This window comes from Scyliorhinus torazame, chromosome 4 (assembly GCF_047496885.1).
Source record: "Scyliorhinus torazame isolate Kashiwa2021f chromosome 4, sScyTor2.1, whole genome shotgun sequence".
Classification (NCBI taxonomy): Eukaryota; Metazoa; Chordata; class Chondrichthyes; order Carcharhiniformes; family Scyliorhinidae; genus Scyliorhinus; species Scyliorhinus torazame.
Genome location: NC_092710.1, coordinates 314118677 through 314139043, shown reverse-complemented (window position 1 = coordinate 314139043; position 20367 = coordinate 314118677). Strand labels below are relative to the sequence as shown.

At 48.6% G+C, this 20367-nt stretch overlaps 1 protein-coding gene across 3 annotated transcripts in view; it reads right to left on the bottom strand.

Moving 5' to 3' along the window:
* tmem87b (transmembrane protein 87B) overlaps window positions 1-20367 on the bottom strand; it is a 109811-nt gene that overhangs the window by 76995 nt on the left and 12449 nt on the right. For all 3 annotated transcript variants that reach the window (XM_072500097.1, XM_072500098.1, XM_072500096.1), the window contains exon 2: window positions 4999-5059. In XM_072500097.1, the coding sequence (XP_072356198.1) occupies window positions 4999-5059 (61 nt within the window). The remainder of the gene's footprint in view (window positions 1-4998; window positions 5060-20367) is intronic.

Below are 20367 nucleotides of genomic sequence, written 5' to 3'. Positions count from 1 at the left end.
GAATGAGCCAGGGATTATCATTTCCGAAGCTTTTGTATAGTTGAGAAAAGTGCAATGTGTGGACATGTTCCTTCTGTCTGCAAAGTACAGGGCGATGTGTGTGAATATATGTGACGAGAAGCATGCATAATTGAGCCACAATATGAGCCTAATTACAATCTTAAACTGGGTTGCCATGTGATCAGATATAATCCTGATCATATCATCTCTCTCTATATATCACGCAAACACATGAATGGGCCTACAATCATGACTTTTGGTCCTGAGAAGTGCCCAGTCTCCCTCAGGCTGGTTTAGCTCAGTGGGCTGGTTTTGATGCAGAACAAGGCCAGCAGCGCGGGTTCAATTCCCGTATCAGCTGAGAATCCCGAAAAATCGCCAAATGTGGCGACTAGGGGCTTTTCACAGTAACTTCATTGCAGTGTTAATGTAAGCCTACGTGTGACAAGAAACATTATTTATTTATTTAGAAGAAGTTAGCCATTTCATGCTGCTACCATGTAGGAGCAACACAAGTGCTGTATAAGAATTTCAACGCTCGTGTATTGCCAGATATATAGGCTGTACAGCCCAATGATTGGCAGATGATGTCAAACAGTGCTTCCCTTCAGCGGTTCAGAACAGGCAAAATACTGACCATAACCAACAAGAATCTGCTTGCAAAACATGGTGCCCATCATGAGTTGTGATTCTGCGAATGGACAACACCTGCAAAACAATCCAGATTCAGTAGGGGCTGTTTCAGCACAGTGGGCTAAATAGCGGGCTTATAATACAGAACAATGCCAGCAGCGCGGGTTCAATTCCCATACCGGCCTCCCCGAACAGGCACCAGGATGTGGCGACCAGGGGCTTTTCACAGTAACTTCATTGAAGCCCACTTGTGACAATAAGCGATTATTATATTACTATTCTACTAATTATAATGACCATTAGATATTAATTACCCTTACTTTTGTCCGCCCCTCAGATCCTTCATTTCTGGTACGTGATTTTCATCTTCTATGGTGAAGGCAGACACATTTGTTAAATGTCTCTGCCATTTTCTCATTCCCTTCCAGGACAAAGATGAATTGATCACTTCAGCTGATGGCACTAGGGGTCGCATATTTCAAATCTTTGGCAAGAGATGCAGAGGGGATGTGAGGAAGGATTTTTTGACTCAGCGAGTCACAATCACTTCAAACATGCTTCCTCCAAGGGCAGACCAGCTGCGGAACACCGCCAAACAGATGAGACAACAATACTATGCATACCAAGAACAGGAAGCTTGAGAAACTCGGCATCACCACCAGCAGCAACCAAGCCACCCCTGGTCCCACAGTAGAAAACAATACAGGGAAATCTATTGTCAACTTGTCAGACTACACCCTTCAACCAGATGAAATCGAAGTCCTCAGCAGAGGGCTCAATTTCTGCACCACCACCAAAATGGAGGAACTCATCAGGCGAACGAGGCTCCGGGAATTCTTCCACAGACCCCAAGAGGCCAACAGCTAACCCAAGCAGACTACCAATGAACCGGAACTGCAGACTGAGAGATCTGCGGTGCGGCAACCGAAGAGGAAAGAGTCGAATTGGACCCCTTCGGAAGGCCGCTGCCCTAGACGCGACATGTATGCTCAAGGCGTCAGGAGTCGCTTCAATGCCAGATTCATCAGTCGCTTTCACAAGGCAGCCCCGAACGTCACCCAAGCACAACGCAATGCCATCCGCGCTCTCAAGACCAACCGCAGCATCGTCATCAAAGCAGCAGACAAAGGAGGGGCCACTGTCATACTGAACAGAACGGATTACTGCAAAGAAGTATACCGACAACTGAACAAACAAGGACACTACAGGCAGTTACCCGCATATCCGACCAAGGAACACAACCGCCATCTTAACAGACTGATCAAGACCTTGGATCCAGATCTTCAGAGCACCCTACGTGCTCTCATCCCACGTACTCCCCGCATTGGAGATCTCTACTGCCTCCCGAAAATACACAAGGCCAACACACCAGGCCGTCCAATCGTTTCAGGCAATGGGACCCTGTGCGAGAACCTCTCTGGCTACATCGAGGGCATCTTGAAACCCATCGTACAAGGTACGCCCAGCTTCTGTCGCGACACGACGGACTTCCTCCAGAAACTCAGCACCCATGGACCAGTTGAACCAGGAACATTCCTTGTCACAATGGACGTCTCGGCACTCTACACCAGCATCCCCCATGACGACGGCATTGCTGCAACAGCCTCAGTACTCAACACCAACAACTGCCAATCTCCAGACGCAATTCTGCAATTCATCCGCTTCATTCTGGATCACAACGTCTTCACCTTCGACAACAAGTTCTTCATCCAGACGCACAGAACAGCCATGGGGACCAAATTCGCACCCCAATACGCCAACATCTTCGTGCAGAAGTTTGAACAAGACCACCTCACCGCACAGGACCTTCAACCGACGTTATACACCGGATACATCAATGACATTTTTTTCCTTTGGACCCACGGCGAAGAATCACTGAAACGACTACACGATGACATCAATAAGTTCCATCCAACCATCAGGCTGACCATGGACTACTCTCCAAAATCAGTTGCATTCTTGGACACACTCGTCTCCATCAAGGACGGTCACCTCAGCACTTTGCTTTACCGCAAACCCACGGATAACCTCACGATGCTCCACTTCTCCAGCTTCCACCCTAAACACATTAAAGAAGCCATCCCCTATGGACAAGCCCTCCGTATACACAGGATCTGCTCAGACGAGGAGGAGCGTAACAGACATCTACAGACGCTGAAAGATGCCCTCGTACGAACGGGATATGGCGCTCGACTCACCGATCGACAATTCCAACGCGCCACAGCAAAAAACCGCACCGACCTCCTCAGAAGACAAACATGGGACACAACTGACATAATACCGACAATCACCAGGCAGGAATGTTCCCTTCCAGTCAGAGAACACTTCAGCAGTCAAGGGCATTCAGCTTCTGATCTCCGGGTAAGCGTTCTCCAAGGCGGCCTTCAGGACGCGCGACAATGCAGAATCACCGAGCAGAAACTTGTAGCCAAGTTCCGCACACACGAGTGCGGCCTCAACCAGGACCTGGGATTCATGTTGCATTACATTCATCCCCCACCATCTGGCCTGCGAAATCCTACCAACTGTCCTGGCTTGACACAATTCACCCTCTTTAACCTGGGGTTACCCCATCTCTGGATCTGTAAAGATTTAATCATCTGCTAATGCTCGTATTCCAAGCATTGTTTGGCATCTTTAAATCTGTCTATATATATGTTTCTGGAACATATCTCTTCATTCACCTGGGGAAGGAGCAGCGCTCCGAAAGCTAGTGATATCGAAACAAACCTGTTGGACTTTAACCTGGTGGTGTAAGACTTCTTACTGTGCTCACCCCATTCCAACGCCGGCATCTCCACATCATGTGAAATTAAGACAGTGACTTCAAAAGAAAACCAATGAAAACTTGAGGGAAATAAACTCGTAGGTCTATGGGGATCGGGCCGGACAATAGGGCTGACTGAACTGTTATAGAGAAAGCCAGATAGATTTGATAGGGACAATTGCCCTCTTCTACGTCATAATTACTCTATGATTCTTAAGAAGCAAGATGTAGATGAGGAAGAGCAAGCAGCCAAGGATGGAGGCTTGGGAACTCCTGAGGCAACAGTACCAAGGTGAATAGAGAAGCTAGTGTGATGAAGATAAAAATTAGACATATTTTATAGTTTGTATTTTTACAGTAATATTATTAAAACATAGGTCAAAATGCTTACAGGCAATATGTCTGCTTGAGGTGTGTTAAAAGTGAGGTAATCTGTGATTTTTGCAGGGAAAGTGCTTTGTTAATGGATATTAAAAGTCATTTATCTGTTTGCAGATAGCAAGTTGATGTAATGTTGTAACAGTTTGAGCCTGGCTAAATAAATCAAGGCACATCTTGTAACAAGAGACAAAAGAACGCTGTATGCTTTGAGTGCAACTGGTGTAGCTAATGGGAGGGGCCAGGTCTGTCTGGACAAAAGAGTTACTTCCAGGGCTCTAAGCGAAGCAGAAGTTTTCAGCTTGGTCCTTAAAAAATGGTTCCTCTCTCCAAAGACACTGCACCAAAATAAGCAAGTCAAGCCTGGTTGTCAACTTTATACACAAGTGATATTTGAAATATATTGGTTTCTCAATTGGAATGTAGAGGCAGGTTTCAGGGGGTTAGTTACAATGTTGTACCTGTTAATTGTAATGCTACTTCTTTGGTGCTAATGTGCTTATTTTTGTGCTCAAATTAAAGATTGATTTTACATAAAACTGTCTACTGGTTAGTGCTATCACTCCTGCAATGCAGTTACATTTCCTCTCAGTTTTACCAAATGGAAATAGTTGTGTTCTAATCTAGGACCTTAACCAAAATTGGGATTCTAGTCCAGACCCCTAACACCAGTACAACATTTTCACCATACTCTGATGCAACAGAAGTCACTCTTCTGATAGCCAAGCAAAGTTTAAGGCATTACCCTGTTTAAAACAGTGGAATTTCTTGATACAATACCAGAGGCCAAAATCAGGAAACATTACATTTCTCAGTGTAGACAACTTTCACATTTAGCAAACAAACCATAAAAATAATCAGAATTTAGGAGATAGAGTAGGAAGAGGATTTATGACAAAAATTCAAAACAGTTGGACGCAAGTACTTTATCTTCTGTCACTGACAGTTTCTTTTTTTTAAAAATATATATTTTATGTTTCAAAGATCGATACAAATTCTCACAATCAAAATTGCAGTGTCAAAATTATTGGCAACAATTTTTTTCAAATCACATTGAACTGCTGAAAGGGGGAAGCACAAATCTCAAGTCTTAAGTTCTTTAGTCATGCAAAATTATAACTAAACTAAAAATAGGTTAAAAATATACTTAACTCCATTTCTTCACACGACTTATTGACACTTGCTGACTTAACCACGGGTTCAAAATAAACTTAACTTACCTTGAAGTACTATATCTGTTTTGTTAAACATTGTTTTTGTGAACACCAGTGGCTTTTGGTTCTGAAAATAAAATTTGAATCATAAGCATTGGTCAAAAATAGCAAAGCAAGAAAAAATGATCAAAATAAAATTGTTTCAGGTATATTTAAAAATTAAAACTATGTTCACTAGCACCCCTATTCTCGGTACCACAATGTTTTATCACTGGGCCCCCAAATCAAACAATAATTTTGTCACAACCTCGGAGGAAACCATTAATTCTTAAAGAGAAATCAGAATACTCAGCAAATTAACCAAAAGACCAAAGAATTTCATGTTTTTAAACATTTTAAAAAAAAATTCTAAATACATTTCTAAAAACTTCAAAGAAAACAAGCACCAACTTATCTTTACGGCTTTTAATTATGTGTGCTAAAAATCTGATTTTACTTCTCCCTACCCCCAACATTTTCACTTATCCAAAAATAATTTGAAGGTTTATTCGCTTTTCCTGGTACCAACCCTGTAGTATGCCACAGCCCTCTGGAATTCACTTAAATTTCTCCTCAGAGATCCAGCTAGTCTCAGAGGGTATGAAATTTCATGGGGGTTTTTGTCGAAGCAATTCTCTAATTTCCTTTTAAAATCTCAAAAGTGTGGACTTCTCATCTCAAACTTAAGGTTCACTGCATTCTCTAAGCAAAATGTTTATTTTCACAGAGTGTCACTGTAGATTTCTTCCTCTAAATTAGGCAATCTTCCAATCTATTTTTCTCCTCATGAACCTCAAGCAAGCTGCAACCAACATGACCAAACCTGCAACAGTCACCTGTGGGAAGTACCCAGATCCCAAATCTTTTGTCCCTTCAGGGATGGCTAGGGCTTTGTCTTCTTTTATGGACCAGATTTTGGGTGTGGGGTTAGGGTTAACTGATTCTCTTTCCCGTGGTTCATTGCCTCCGACCTTTACTCAAGCCTCTATCTTTGCTCCTTAAGAGGGGCAAGGACTTGACCGAGTGCAGTTTTATATTGACCCATCTCACTTTTCAACGCAGATGTTAAGCTGTTCGCTAAGGTTCTGGCACTCCGATTGGAGCCTTGCTTTCGAAGTACAATTTGAGGATCGAACAAGCTTTGCCAATTATCAGCTAAAAATGTTGGGCCGGATTCTCCGATTCTGAGACTAAGTGCTGACGCCGGAATGGGAACGGTGGCGTTTTCCGACCGAAGAAGCGGCGCAAAAGAGCCACCGATCCCCTGTCTGTGGGGAGCTAGCAGGCACGCAGCGTCGATCACCCGGCTTTAGCTGCGGGTACGGCCAGAGAATTGCCGTGTCCGTGGCTGCGCATGTGCACAGCGGAGGCCTGCAGCGGCTGCGCCATGCAACATGGCATCTGCCATGCACGGACCCGGCCTGCCAAATATTCATCCCCTATGGCCAGGCTCACCACCCCGAACAAGCCTCCAACCAGTGCCCGTAGCCCCCGCCAAAGCCCCCCCCGCCCACCGATCGGCTCCCCCCGACTGTCGCGGCGCTGGACTCAGTCCGCAGCTGGACTCAGTCCGCAACCGCTACCCTGGGTTCCCAAAACAAAAATAGCATGAGTGACCCACGCCACCATAAGACGAGCCAGAGTGCAGCAAAATGTACATAGGGTAAATTAGGGGAAGGACAGGACAAACCTTTCTGTGCAATACAACAAATCAAAGTGGCAAACAATAAGTATATATATATATCTATAAAAAAACTGTTTATAAATTTGGAAAATGCCAATAAAAAGATTTCTTTTTAAAAATGAGTGACTCACGCCTTCGGGAACTCGGCCCATCAGGGGAGGGCCTAAGGTAACGTCCTGAGGCTGTCAATATGGCATGCGGCGAGTACTCCGTTTTGGAAGGGGGGGGGGGGGGGGGGGAGCATCACAAAAGCGGCGCCACCTCCGATTTTGGCACCAACGTGGATTCGCCAACTGATCGCCGAACTTGATTTCACCATCAGAGACCGGAGAATCCCGCCCATTGCCTTTTATAAAAGGATATATTTTTATTCAACATTTTAACACAAACAGTACCCGAACACCACCTCCCCAATCTCTGGCTGCCCCTCGGAGAGCACATTTTTCCTTCTCCAGGGCCAAAAACACCAACAGGTCCCCAGCCACACCGAGACATTTGGGGAGAGAAGCTGACCTCTACCCCAGCAGGACCTGCCTGCGAGCGATCAGTGAAGCCAAGACATCTGCTCCCGCCTGTAACTCCAGCAGGTCCAACACGCTAAATATGGCCTCAAGTGGACCCGGCTTCAATCCAATATGTAGTACCTCAGACATGGTCCTAAAATATGACCCCTGATATCTCATACACTTCGGGCAGCACGAGAACATAAGGACATGGTTGGCTGGGTCCCTCCCACATCACTCAACTATCCTCCACCCCCTCAAACAGCCGGCTTATCCTCACCTTTGTTAAGTGCGTCCTATTCACCACCTTTAGCTGAACCAACCCCAGCCTCATACATGAAGTCGAGGCATTGATCCTTCGCAGCACTTCGCACCATAATCTTTCCTCCAGCACCTGTGCATACCTAAAGCCTTCTTCGCGCTGCAGCCCATACTTCACCCAACTCCTCTAAACTTGCCAATCTTCCCCCCAGAAACAGGTCCTTCACCTCTTTCAGTCCTTTCTCCTCCCACCCTCACATCCATCTTCCCTGACTCAAACCCATGATTCTCTTTTATCGGATTCCCAGAATACTTCCCTGGGGCTAGCAGCAGATGCGCCGTTGCCAGCACCCGCACCCGCAACCCCTTACAGGACCCTGCCTCCATCTGCACCCACAAAGCTTCCGTCTCCTTCTTCCAACCCTGCACTTGCCATCCAGTAAAGCGTCCCCCCCCCCACCTTCGCCATCGCATCTGCAAACATTTCCACCATCCCGGTGCCAACTTGACTTTTATAAAACTCCACTGGGAACACATCCGGCTCCGGCGCCTTACCTGACAGCATCTTCCCTATCATTACCTTCACTTCCTCCACCTCTCCCACCTCCGGCCACTCCAAAAACTCCCTCATCACCAACTCATCCTCCGGCGGCTCAGAGTTATATAACCCCCTATAAAAGACCTCAAACACCCTGTTCACCTGCTCCAGAGATACCATTGCCCCTTCTGTCCTATCCCTAATCCGCACAATCTCTGTTGCCGCTACCTGCCAACGGAGCTGGCCTGCCAACAATTGACTGGCCTTCTCACCATACTCATACACAATGCCCTGAGCTCGTCTCAACTACCAAACCGCCCTGCCCATAGACAGAAGGTCAAACTTTGCCTGCAACTCCTTCCTCCTCACCAACAGACCCGGCTCCCATCTCTCATACACCTCCAAAATCTCCTTTATCGGCCTCTGCCGCTCCTCCCGTGCATCCCTATCCACACCTTAAATGCGATGACCTCCCCCTCACTACTACCTACAATGCCCCCAAACCACCAACATTGAGACCTCCTCATTTCAATTGAACTCCGTATACTGCTCCATCATCCTCCCCATCTTGATGCAAAGGTTTGGGTCTGCCAACAAGCCCACATCCAACCTCCACTCCTGCCTCTGGGCCGGCCCCCTCTCCATGACCACATCCACCCAGTGCAGCGCATGATCCGATATCACGATCGCCGAGTACTCTGCCTTCTTTACCTCCGCCAACAACGCCTTGTGTGTACAGATGAGAAAAATTAATACTCCAGGTCTGTGGAGGCAAAAACGTCCACGGATTCACTCCTCCCACCACCTTCATAAATCCTCCTAGCAAGTCTCCTTCCCCCATCTCCTTCATAAGTCCCCCTAGCACCTGTTCGCCACCCCCCCCCTCCCCCCCCTCCCTGGGCAAGACCTAACCATCGAACACCATATTCCAATCCCCCCCATTATCAGCTGGTGAGTATCCAGGTCCTATATGCCTGCTCACATCCTCCTCACAAACTCAGTGTCCTCCCAGTTCGGGGCATACATACAGACCAACCAACCTCCCCTCCAGCGCACCCATCACTATCATGTACCTGTCCCCTTGATCCGCCACCACCATCTCCATTTGGAATCTCACCCGCTTACCCACCAGCATTGCCACCCCCCCCCCCCCCCCCGTGCACTACTATTGAAGCCAGAATGGAACACCTGGCTCACCCAGCCCTTCCTCAGCTTCATCTGGTCCTTGACCCTCAGGATGGGTCACCTGTGACAGCACCACGTCTGCTTTCAGACCCTTCAGATGCAAGAAAACTCGCATTGCATTCACCGGTCCCCCTACCACTCAAGCGTTCCACACCACCACTCTGACCGGGGGTGTCTCCCCCACCCCCCCGTCCACCCTACCTGCCATGGCCATCCTTCCAGGCCCCGCCTCATAAGCAAGACCCTGCCCCTGCCCTAGTCACTGCCGCCCCTCACTCCCTTCGTAGCAACACCTCCGCCAAGTATCAGCCCCATCCCCCCACCTCCCATGCCCCTTGAAACCTGCCCGTACAGGTCCCAACAGCATCCGTTGCCTTTTAAATGTTATGCTTTCCTCCTTCTTTGCAGCTGAGCCAGAGGGGATAGTATCACTCGACATGGAGATAGCTTTTAACAGGGTGGAAACTTGGGTTGGGCCAGAAATTTGCCTCTTCCACCCGCTTGTTATATAATGTCCCGACGGCCACCTTTCGCAAGAACACTTTATATTCAGAGTACTTCCCTTGGGGGCACGAGGCAGGGCTGCCCACTTTCATTCGCCCTGGCAATAAAGCCTCTATCTATAGCCCTGCGGGCTTCTAGTCAATGGAGGGATATTAATGGAGATGGGGTGGAACATCGGGTATCTCCTTATGCGGATGGTCTACTTCTATATATTACAGATCTAACTCCCTCCATCAATGGCATAATGCAGACCTCAATATCTTTGGCTCCTTCTTTGACTACAAGTTCAAATCGAGGCAAAGATGTTTTGCGGTCAACCCCCCTGGAAGACGAGCCTATTTAGGCACATTGTCCGACCGTCTCTCTAGTACGTTTTAGTTATGTGGGAGCCAGAGTGGCCCACAATTGGGCCTCACTTCACAAATTGAATTATTCAAGCCTGATCAATAATGTCAAAGCGGACCTACAGAGATGGAACAACCTTCCTCTATCGCTGGGGTGGCAGGATTTAATCAATAAAAATGAACATATTCCCTAGGTTTTTAATTTCCCTTTCAATGTCTCCCCATTTTCCTACCCAAATTCTTTTTAAGATTAATAAATTGATATCTGCTTTTATTTGGGCGGGCAAGAATCCCAGTGGGATACAGACAGGGGGCTTGGCCCTCTCAATCTTATTGTTTTACTACTGAGCTGCTAATATCCAAAAAATCTTATTGTGGATCAGTGATCCCGGTTCACCCTGAGGCCGAATGGAGGCTCGCTCTTACACATCAACTCTCCTTGCCATTGTTACTGGATCATTGCCCATTTCTTCCGCTGAATTCTCCTGGAACCCAGTGGTGGCCTCCTCGCTTAAAATCTGGAAACAAGGCAGCGCAGTGGTTAGCATTGCTGCCTCATGGCACTGAGATCCCAGGTTCGATCCCGGCTCTGGGTCACTGTCCGTGTGGAGTTTGCACATTCTCCCCGTGTTTGCGTGAGGTTCGCTCCCACAACCCAAAAATGTGCAAGCTAGGCGGATTGAGCACGCTAAATTACCCCTAAAATTGGAAAAAATGAATTGGGTACTCTAAACATTTGAGAGAAATAAAGAATCTGGAAACGGTTTCTACAATATTTGACAGTAAGAAGTCTTACAACACCAGGTTAAAGTCCAACAGTGCTCCGAAAGCTAGTGTTTGAAACAAACCTGTTGGACTTTAATCTGGTGTTGTAAGACTTCTTACTGTGCTCACCCCAGTCCAATGCCGGCATCCCCATATCATGCAATAAGTTAAACTCCTTTTCCCGACTTCGCCAGTCCCTACCTGTAACTATCACCTTTTCTTACCTTCTGGGCTGGCTGACTCAACATTTAACGACTGGAAAATGAAGGGACTTGAGCACTTTGGTGACCTCTTCATGGAGGGAAGGTTTGACAGTTTGAGAGAGCTCGGGGACAAATTTTGGTTACCTAACTCTAGTCTTTTTTCATTACTTTCAAGTTCGGGGTTTCTCTCGTATGGCTTTCCCTTCCTTTCCACTGGTTCCGCTTTCTTCCTTGCTGAAGAGGATTCTATCCTCGGCTCAGCCTGGCAGGGGGTCTATCTCAGACCTACTTCTCTCGTCCGATCCCTCCCCACTAAATGGGGCAAGGGTGAAATGGGAGAATGAACTGGACCCTATACTCACTAACGAGGCTTGGAGAAAGGCTCTATACAGGGTCAACTCCACATCCTAATGTGCCTGATTGAGCCTAATTCAGTTCAAGGTGCTACATAGGTCGGACTTGACAAAGGCAAGGATGAGTGGGTTTTTTCCAAATATCGAGAATAGATGTGATCGCTGTTTGCTTGTCCCAGCTGATCATACACATATATTTTGGTTCTGTCCCAGACTCGCCAACTTCTGGGCTTCTACCTTTTTAGCATGATGCCGGAAATACTCCGTCTGGAAATACTCCCATGTCTGTTGGTAGCCATATTTGGAGTTTCGGATTCACCAACAGTTCACTCTGGGGTAGAGGCAGACGTTGCCGCCTTTGCCTCACTGATAACCTGGAGGCAGATACTGTTGGGTTGGAGGTCTCCCATTCCACGGAGGGCCTTTGGTTGGTTGGGAGAAAATTAAATTCACCATCAAGGGTGCAGTGAAGAGATTCTACCTGAGATAGCAACCATTTATTTCCTTTTTTAAAGATTTAGACACCGTCAGCTGTTCGGGGTTTTAGGTATAGTGTTTAAGTTTGTTTTATTTTTTCTTTGTTTGTGGTACTTGATTTTGATTTTGTATTTCTGTTGATTGATTTTTATTATGTAAAACTTTAACAAACATACTTTTTTTAAGAATCCTAGGAGGCAATCCATCAGGCCCTGGTCATTTATCCGCTTTCGAGGATGTCAGTTTCTCCAGTACTTCCGCATGTGCTTATTGTATCTAACATTTCACACCTTTCTTTAACTAGAACGTCTTCATCATCCCTTTCCTTGGTGATGCCAGAGTCAAAGTACTCACTGAGAAACCTGCCCACATCGGCTGCAATAAAGCACAAGTTAACATGTGCATCTCTGATAGACTATATCATTTCCATCGTTATTCTCTTGCTCAATGTAATAGTAAAATATCTTTAGGTTTTCTTTAATTTTACCCGCCAACTTCCGGTTGCGGCGATGTCCAGCTAAGCCGCATGTTTCAGCGGCTCCAGCTCAAACGGACCTTCGGGCTCTTTTAAGAGCCCCAGCGGGGAATTTTTTCAAGACAAAACCCGGTGTGGGGTGAGATAACAGGGAGTCCCCCCCCAACGAAAGAGGAAAATATCGGCGGCGGCTACATCGCGAAGAATCCTCGAGGATAGGGACAGGAGGAAAAAAGGAGCAAGATGGCGGCGGAGAAAGCCCAGGCGACATGGGGGCCCGACCAAGACGTATTTTTAAGACGGTGTGTGGAGCTACTTAAGAAGGAGGTGCTGACCCCGATGCTACAGGCAATTGAGGGGCTTAAGGAGGCACAAAAGACCCAGGAGACGGAGCTCCGCGTGGTGGAGCAGGAGGTGACAGACAATGAAGACGAGATCCTGGGCCTGGCGGTCAAAACGCAGACGCACGAGGCGCTCCACAAAAAGTGCATTGAAAGGCATGAGGCCCGAGAAAATAGAGCACGGAGAAAGAACCTTCGGATCCTGGGTCTCCCCGAGGGAGTGGAAGGAGCGGACTGCGGGGCCTACGTGAGCACGATGCTAAGCTCGCTGATGGGAGCTGAGGCCCCCTCGGGCCCCTTGGAAGTGGAAGGGGCACTTCGGGTCCCTGCGAGGAGACCAAAGGCGGGAGAACCACCTAGGGCGACAATCGTCCGATTTCATCGCTTCAATGACAGAGAAGTGGTTCTGAGATGGGCCAAAAAGGCACGAAGTAGTAGATGGGAGAATGCGGTGGTACGGGTGTACCGGGATTGGAGTGCGGAGGTGGCGAGAAGGAGGGCGAGTTTTAAATCGAGCCAAGGAGGTGCTACACAAGGTGAAGTTCGGGATGCTGCAGCCGGCGCGACTATGGGTCACGTACCAGGAGAGACATCACTACTTCGAAACGGCGGAAGAAGCATGGACCTTTATTAAAAATGAGAAACTGGATCGGAACTGAGGGACTGATGTTAGAGGGGAAATGACACAGTCGATGTATATAGGGATGTAAATTGGGAAGGGGGGGACACTAAGAAATGTGGGCGCCGGTGGGGGGAAAGAAGAGAAATAGGCGGGGGATGGGGAATGGGAGTGGGGCGGTAGAGGGAGCTGCGCCTTAAGGGACGGGACAACTATAGAGAATACGGGGCTTACTGTCCTTGTTCCCGCGCCAGAAAGGTGATGGCGGGAAGATAGGCGCAAGGTAGATGGGAGTTCCCGGGGGGGGGTCAAGGAGTGAGCGGGAGAAGCCGGGGTCAGTTGAAGTCAGCTGACTTTCGGAAGTAATATGGGGGAGCAATCACGCTAGATGGGGATCTAGCGGGGGGGGGGGGGGGGGGATAACTGGGTTGTTGCTGCAGAAATCAAAGAGGAACTGGTGAAAGAAAGGGTGGTCGGGGATGGAATGCACCACCTGGGGAAACGGGTGGGAGCGCGGAACCGGGACGTGGGACTGGCCTAGAGAGGGTGATGGCTAGCCGACATGGGAAGGGAGCAGGTAGCCCCCCAGTGCGGCTGATCACGTGGAACGTGAGAGGCCTAAATGGACCGATTAAAAGGGCCCGAGTGTTCGCGCACTTGAAAGGACTGAGGGCAGACGTGGCTATGCTTCAGGAGACGCACCTGAAGGTGGCGGACCAAGTTAGGTTAAGGAAAGGATGGGTGGGACAGGTGTTCCACTCAGGGCTGGATGCAAAGAATAGAGGGGTGGCCATACTGGTGGGGAAACGGGTATCATTCGAAGCTAGGAGCATTGTAGCAGATAGCGGAGGCAGATATGTGATGGTGAGTGGCAGACTGGAGGGAACAGAGGTCGTGTTGGTTCACGTATATGCCCCAAGAAAGGGATCTAGCGGGGGGAGGGGGGGGGGACAACTGGGTTGCTGCTGCGGAAATCAAAAAGGAAATGGCTAAAGAGTGGGTGGACGGGGATGGAATGCGACGCTTGGGGAGCGAGTGGGAGCGCGGAGGCGGGATATGGGACTGGCCTAGAGAAGGTGATGGCTAGTCGACACGGGAGGGGGGCAGGTAGCCCCCTAGTGAGGCTGATCACGTGGAACGTGAGAGGCCTGAACGGACCGATTAAAAGGGCCCGAGTGCTCGCGCATTTGAAAGGACTAAGGGCAGACGTGGCTATGCTCCAAGAGACGCACCTGAAGGTGGCGGACCAAGTTAGGTTAAGGAAAGGATGGGTGGGACAGGTGTTCCACTCACGACTAGATGCAAAGAATAGAGGGGTGGCCATATTGGTGGGGAAACGGGTAGCATTTGAAGCAAAGAACATCGTCGCAGATAGCGGAGGTAGATATGTAATGGTGAGTGGCAGGCTGGAGGGAATGGAGGTCATGTGGGATTTATGAGACGGATGCTGGGGCGTATACCGGACCTGGAGGTAGGAAACTTGATATTGGGAGGGGACTTCAATACCGTGCTGGACCCGGGGCTCAAAGACCGGAAGAAGGCCGGCAGCGGCCAAGGTGCTCAAGGGGTTTATGGACCAAATGGGGGGAGTGGATCCATGGCGATTTGTTGGACCGAGGGCTAGGGAGTTCTCCTTCTTCTTCCATGTCCATAAAGTGTACTCCCGGATAGATTTTTTTGTTTTGGGAAGGTCGTTGATCTCAAGGGTGGAAGAAGCTGAGTATTCAGCTATAGCGGTTTCGGACCATGCCCCACACTGGGTGGACCTGGAACTAGGAGAGGAAAGGGAGCAGAGAGCACTCTGGCGATTAGATGTGGGATTGATGGCGGACGAGGGAGTGTGCGGAAGAGTGCGGGGGTGTATTGAGAGATACCTGGAGGTCAATGACGACGGGGAGGTCCGTGTGGGAGTGGTATGGGAAGCACTAAAAGCGGTGGTCAGAGGAGAGCTGATCTCCATTGGGGCCCACAAAGGGAAAACAGAGGCCAAGGAAAGGGAAAGATTACTGGGGGAGATTTTAAGGGTGGATAGGGAATTTGCAGAGACCCCGGAGGAGGGACTGTACAGGGAGAGGAGACGACTCCAGACGGAGTTTGACCTCCTGACCACCAGAAAGGCGGAGGTGCTGTGGAGGAAGGCACGTGGGAGGAGGTATGAATATGGGGAAAAGGCTAGTCGCCTGCTGGCTCATCAGTTGCGAAAGGGGACAGCGGCGAGGGAGATAGGGGGAATTAGAGATGAAAAGGGAGCTACGGTGCGGAGAGCAGGGAAGATAAACGAGGTGTTCAAGACCTTTTACGAAAGACTTTATAGGTCCCAACCCCCGGAAGGAAAAGAGGAGATGCGGCACTTTTTGGACCAATTAAGGTTCCCGAGGGTGGAGGAGCAGGAGGTGGAAGGTCTGGGGGCACAATTGGGGTGGACGAGGTTACCAAGGGGCTGGGGAACATGCAGGCAGGGAAGGCCCCGGGACCAGATGGGTTCCCGGTGGAATTTTATAGAAAATATGTGGACCTGCTGGCCCCGCTGTTGGCAAGGACTTTTAACGAGGCCAGAGAAGGGGGGACTCTACCCCCGACAATGTCGGAGGCGACAATATCGCTAATTTTGAAGCGGGATAAAAATCCGCTACAGTGCGGGTCCTATAGGCCTATCTCACTGCTAAATGTGGACGCCAAATTGCTAGCAAAGGTGCTGGCAGCAGGATAGAGGATTGTGTCCCAGGGGTGGTGCACGAAGACCAGACAGGATTCGTAAAGGGGAGACAACTAAATGTCAACGTGCGACGGCTATTAGGGGTGATAATGATGCCCCCAGTAGAGGGGGAGGCAGAGATAGTGGCGGCAATGGATGCAGAGAAGGCATTCGATAGGGTGGAGTGGGAGTATCTATGGGAGGTGCTGAGGAGGTTCGGGTTCGGGGATGGGTTTGTTAGCTGGGTCAAGCTCCTCTATGGGGCCCCAACGGCAAGTGTGGTCACGGGTCGGCAAAGATCGGAGTATTTTCGACTCTACAGGGGAACAAGACAGGGATGCCCGCTATCTCCATTACTGTTCACGTTGGCAATTGAACCACTGGCCATGGCGCTGAGAGACTCCAGAAAATGGAGAGGGGTGATTAGAGGGGGAGAGGAACACCGAGTGTCACTCTACGCGGATGACCTACTGCTATATGTAGCGGACCCAGTGGGGGGGATGACAGAGGTCATGCAGATATTGAGGGAGTTCGGAGATTTCTCGGGATATAGGCTTAACATGGGAAAGAGTGAACTTTTTGTGATACACCCTGGGGACCAGAGTAGAGGGATAGATGGCCTACCGTTAAGGAGAGTGGAAAGAAACTTTCGATACCTGGGGATTCAGATAGCCAGGAGCTGGGGAACCTTACACAGACTTAACCTGACACGACTGGTGGAACAAATGGAAGAGGACTTCAAGAGGTGGGACTTGCAGCCGCTGTCACTGGCGGGCAGAGTGCAGGCAATTGAGATGATGGTCCTCCCGAGGTTCCTATTTGTGTTCCAATGTCTCCCTATACTGATTACTAAGGCCTTTTTTAAAAAAAATAGACAGGAGCATCACGAGCTTCGTGTGGGCAGGGAAGGTTCCGAGGGTAAGGAGGTGGTTCTTACAACGTAGTAGAGACAGAGGGGGACTGGCGCTGCCGAATTTGGGCAACTACTACTGGGCCGCCAATGTGGCGATGATTCGTAAATGGATGATAGAGGGAGAGGGAGCGGCGTGGAAAAGACTAGAGATGAAGTCCTGTAAAGGGACGAGTCTAGAAGCGCTGGTGACGGCGCCACTACCGCTCTCACCAAAAACATTTACCACGAACCCAGTGGTGGCGGCAACATTAAGTATCTGGGGGCAATGGAGGCGACAGAGAGGTGTGCGGGGAGCCTTGGTGGGGTCCCCAATTAGGAACAACCACAGGTTTGCCCCAGGGAGACTGGATGGAGGATTCCAGAGCTGGCACCAGTTGGGAATTAGGAGAGTGGGAGATTTATTTATACACGTTTGCGAGCTTGGGAGCGCTGGAGGAAAATTACAAGCTGCCCCGGGGAAATTTCTTTAGGTGTATGCAGGTGAGGGCGTTCACAAGACAACAGGTGAGGGAATTTCCGTTGCTCCCGACACAGGGGATCTAGGATAGAGTGCTTTCGGGGGTGTGGGTCGGAGAGGGCAAGGTGTCAGAGATATACCGAGAGATGAGAGAAGAGGGGGAGGAGCTGGTGGGCGAATTGAAAGGAAAATGGGAAGAGGAGCTCGGGGAGGAGATTGAGGAGGGTTTGTGGGCTGATGCCCTAAGCAGGGTAAATTCCTCTTCCTCGTGTGCCAGGCTTAGCCTGATCCAATTTAAGGTGCTGCATAGAGCACACATAACGGGAGCAAGGTTGAGCAGGTTCTTTGGAGTGGAGGACAAGTGTGGGAGGTGCGGCGGAAGCCCGGCAAACCACACACATATGTTTTGGTTGTGCCCGGCACTGGAGGGGTATTGGAGGGGAGTGACGGGAGTGATCTCGAAGGTGGTGAAGGTCCGGGTCAAACCAGGCTGGGGGTTAGCTTTATTTGGAGTTGCGGATGAGCCGGGAGTGCAGGAGGCGAAAGAGGCCGATGTTGTGGCCTTTGCGACCCTAGTAGACCGGCGTAGGATTTTACTCATGTGGAAGGAAGCGAAACCCCCCCCGGACTGGAGGCCTGGATAAACGATATGGCGGGGTTCATAAAACTGGAGCAGATCAAGTTTGCGCTGAGGGGATCGGCTCAAGGGTTCACCAGACGGTGGCAACCGTTCCTCGACTACCTAGCGGAACGTTAGAGGGAAGATAGATGACCAGCAGCAGCAACCCACGGAGGAGGGAGGGGGAGTAAGATGTTTGGGTTCTGGGAGGGGGATGGGAATGGGGGGGGGGGGGGGGGGGGGGGAGTTTCATTTTATGTTATTTGGTTAGTTTACCACGTTAGTTAGTTACTCAATGTTAGATTGTAGTTATCATGTTACTTGTACTTTTAATTTTTCTTTTGTTTGATGTGTAAGGGGAAAAAATTGTGATTGAAAAACTTTAATTAAATATATTTTAAAAAATTTAAAAAATTTTACCCGCCAATGTTTTTTCATATCCTCTCATTGCTTTCCTAATTTCCTTTTTTTACTTCACCCCGATACTTTCTATACTCTTGTTGGCTTTCTATTGCCTTAAGCTTTCTTTTCTGTTTTTTTTTAAATTTAGCGTACCCAATTATTTTTTTTCCAATTAAGGGGCAATTTAGTGTGACCAATCTACCTAACCTGCACAGCTTTGGGTTGTGGGGGTGAAACCCACACAGACATGGGGAGAATGTGCAAACTCCACACGGACAGTGACCCAGGGCCGGGATTCGAACCCAGGTCCTCAGCGCCGCAGTCCCAGTGCTATCCACTGCGCCGCATGCCACCCTTTCTTTTCTGTTTTATCTTACCTTTCATGTTTCTAGATAACCAGGGGGCTCTAGATTTGGCAGTACCTCCCTTGTTGCTTTGTGGAGTATGTCTACACTGTGTCTGTAGAATCTTGATTTTAAATGCCTCCCACTGATTCGACACGGTTTTCCACTCCAGTAGCTGTATGCAGTTAACCTTCGCCAATTACCTCTCTGCTTTGTAAAATGTGTCTTCCCTCAATTTAGAACTTTTATTCCTGTTCTATCCTTGTCTTTTTCCATAATGATGCTACATTAATGGTCACAATCCTCTGAATGGTACCCCACTTCATCCACTTACCCAGCTTAATTTCCAAGGACTAAATCTAGAATTGTGCCCCCTCTTGTTGGGCTTGTTACATGCTGACTAAAATAGTTCTCTTGAATGTAGTTTAAGATCTTTGCGTATTCTGTGCCCTTCACATGGTTCCAGTGATATTAGGGTAGTTGAAATCCCCAACGATTACTGCCCTATTGTTTTCAGAAATTAGCTTATATATTTGCTCTTCAAACTCCCTTCCACTATTTCGAGGTCTACACCCAGCAGTGTGGCTGTCCCGTTTATATTTTGAGCTCAACCCATACTGCCTCATTTAATACTTCATTTAGTACATCATCCCTCCTCACAGCTATAATTGATTCCTTAACCAGTAATGCCCAACCTCTTTATCCCCGTCTCTATCCTGCCTGTCAACTCTATATCTAGGGGATATTGAGCTGCAATTTTTGACCCTCTTCAAGCCATTGTTGGGATAATGGTAGAGGTCCAGAGATGGGTCAGCCATTTACACTTCTAACACTGACCTTGGAAGATCAACACAAGTTACCTTTTAAATATAATCAACCAAACTTGTTCAATTTGCATTCATATTACTGGCAAACCCTATTTTTACAGAATGGGTTGAGGCTGAATTCATTCCTTAAAGTAGGATTTTCCTTAAAACCGGTATTATTCACCCTGGGTGAATCAGCAGCTGCAAGCTTCTCACTCTGGTACATGGATGGGGATGAATTGGCCAATTGTAATCTAGCAGGGCAGCACAGTGGTTAGCACTGCTGCCTCACGGCGTCAAGGTCCCAGGTTCGATCCCGGCTCTGGGTCACTGTCCGTGTGGAGTTTGCACATTCTCTCCGTGTGGAGTTTGCACATTCTCTCCGTGTTTGCTTGGATTTCACCCCCACAACCCAAAGATGTGCAGGGTAGATGGATTGGCCACGCTAAATTGCCCCTTAATTGGAAAAAATGAATTGGGTACTCTAAATTTTTTTTTTAAATTATAATCTAGCTGCGGAAGCATGAGGCTGGGAATTTACGGATCACTCCCCTAAACAATAAGAAAAAGTACCTATAACTGAAAGGGAGGAGGTGGGATTTTAGAACAAGAGCAAGACTCAATACTTGTAGGTCACATGAGCTACAATCTCCATAGCTGCTACCTCTCCATAGAACATACAGTGCAGAAGGAGGCCATTCGGCACATCAAGTCTGTACTGACCCACTTAAGCCCTCACTTCCACCCTATCCCTCTAACCCAATAACCCCATCTAACCTTTTTTTGGTCACTTAAGGGCAATTTATCATGGCCAATCCACCTAACCTGCACGTCTTTGGACTGTGGGAGGAAACCAGAGCACCCGGAGGAAACCCACGCACACACGGGGTGAATGTGCGTGCAGACTC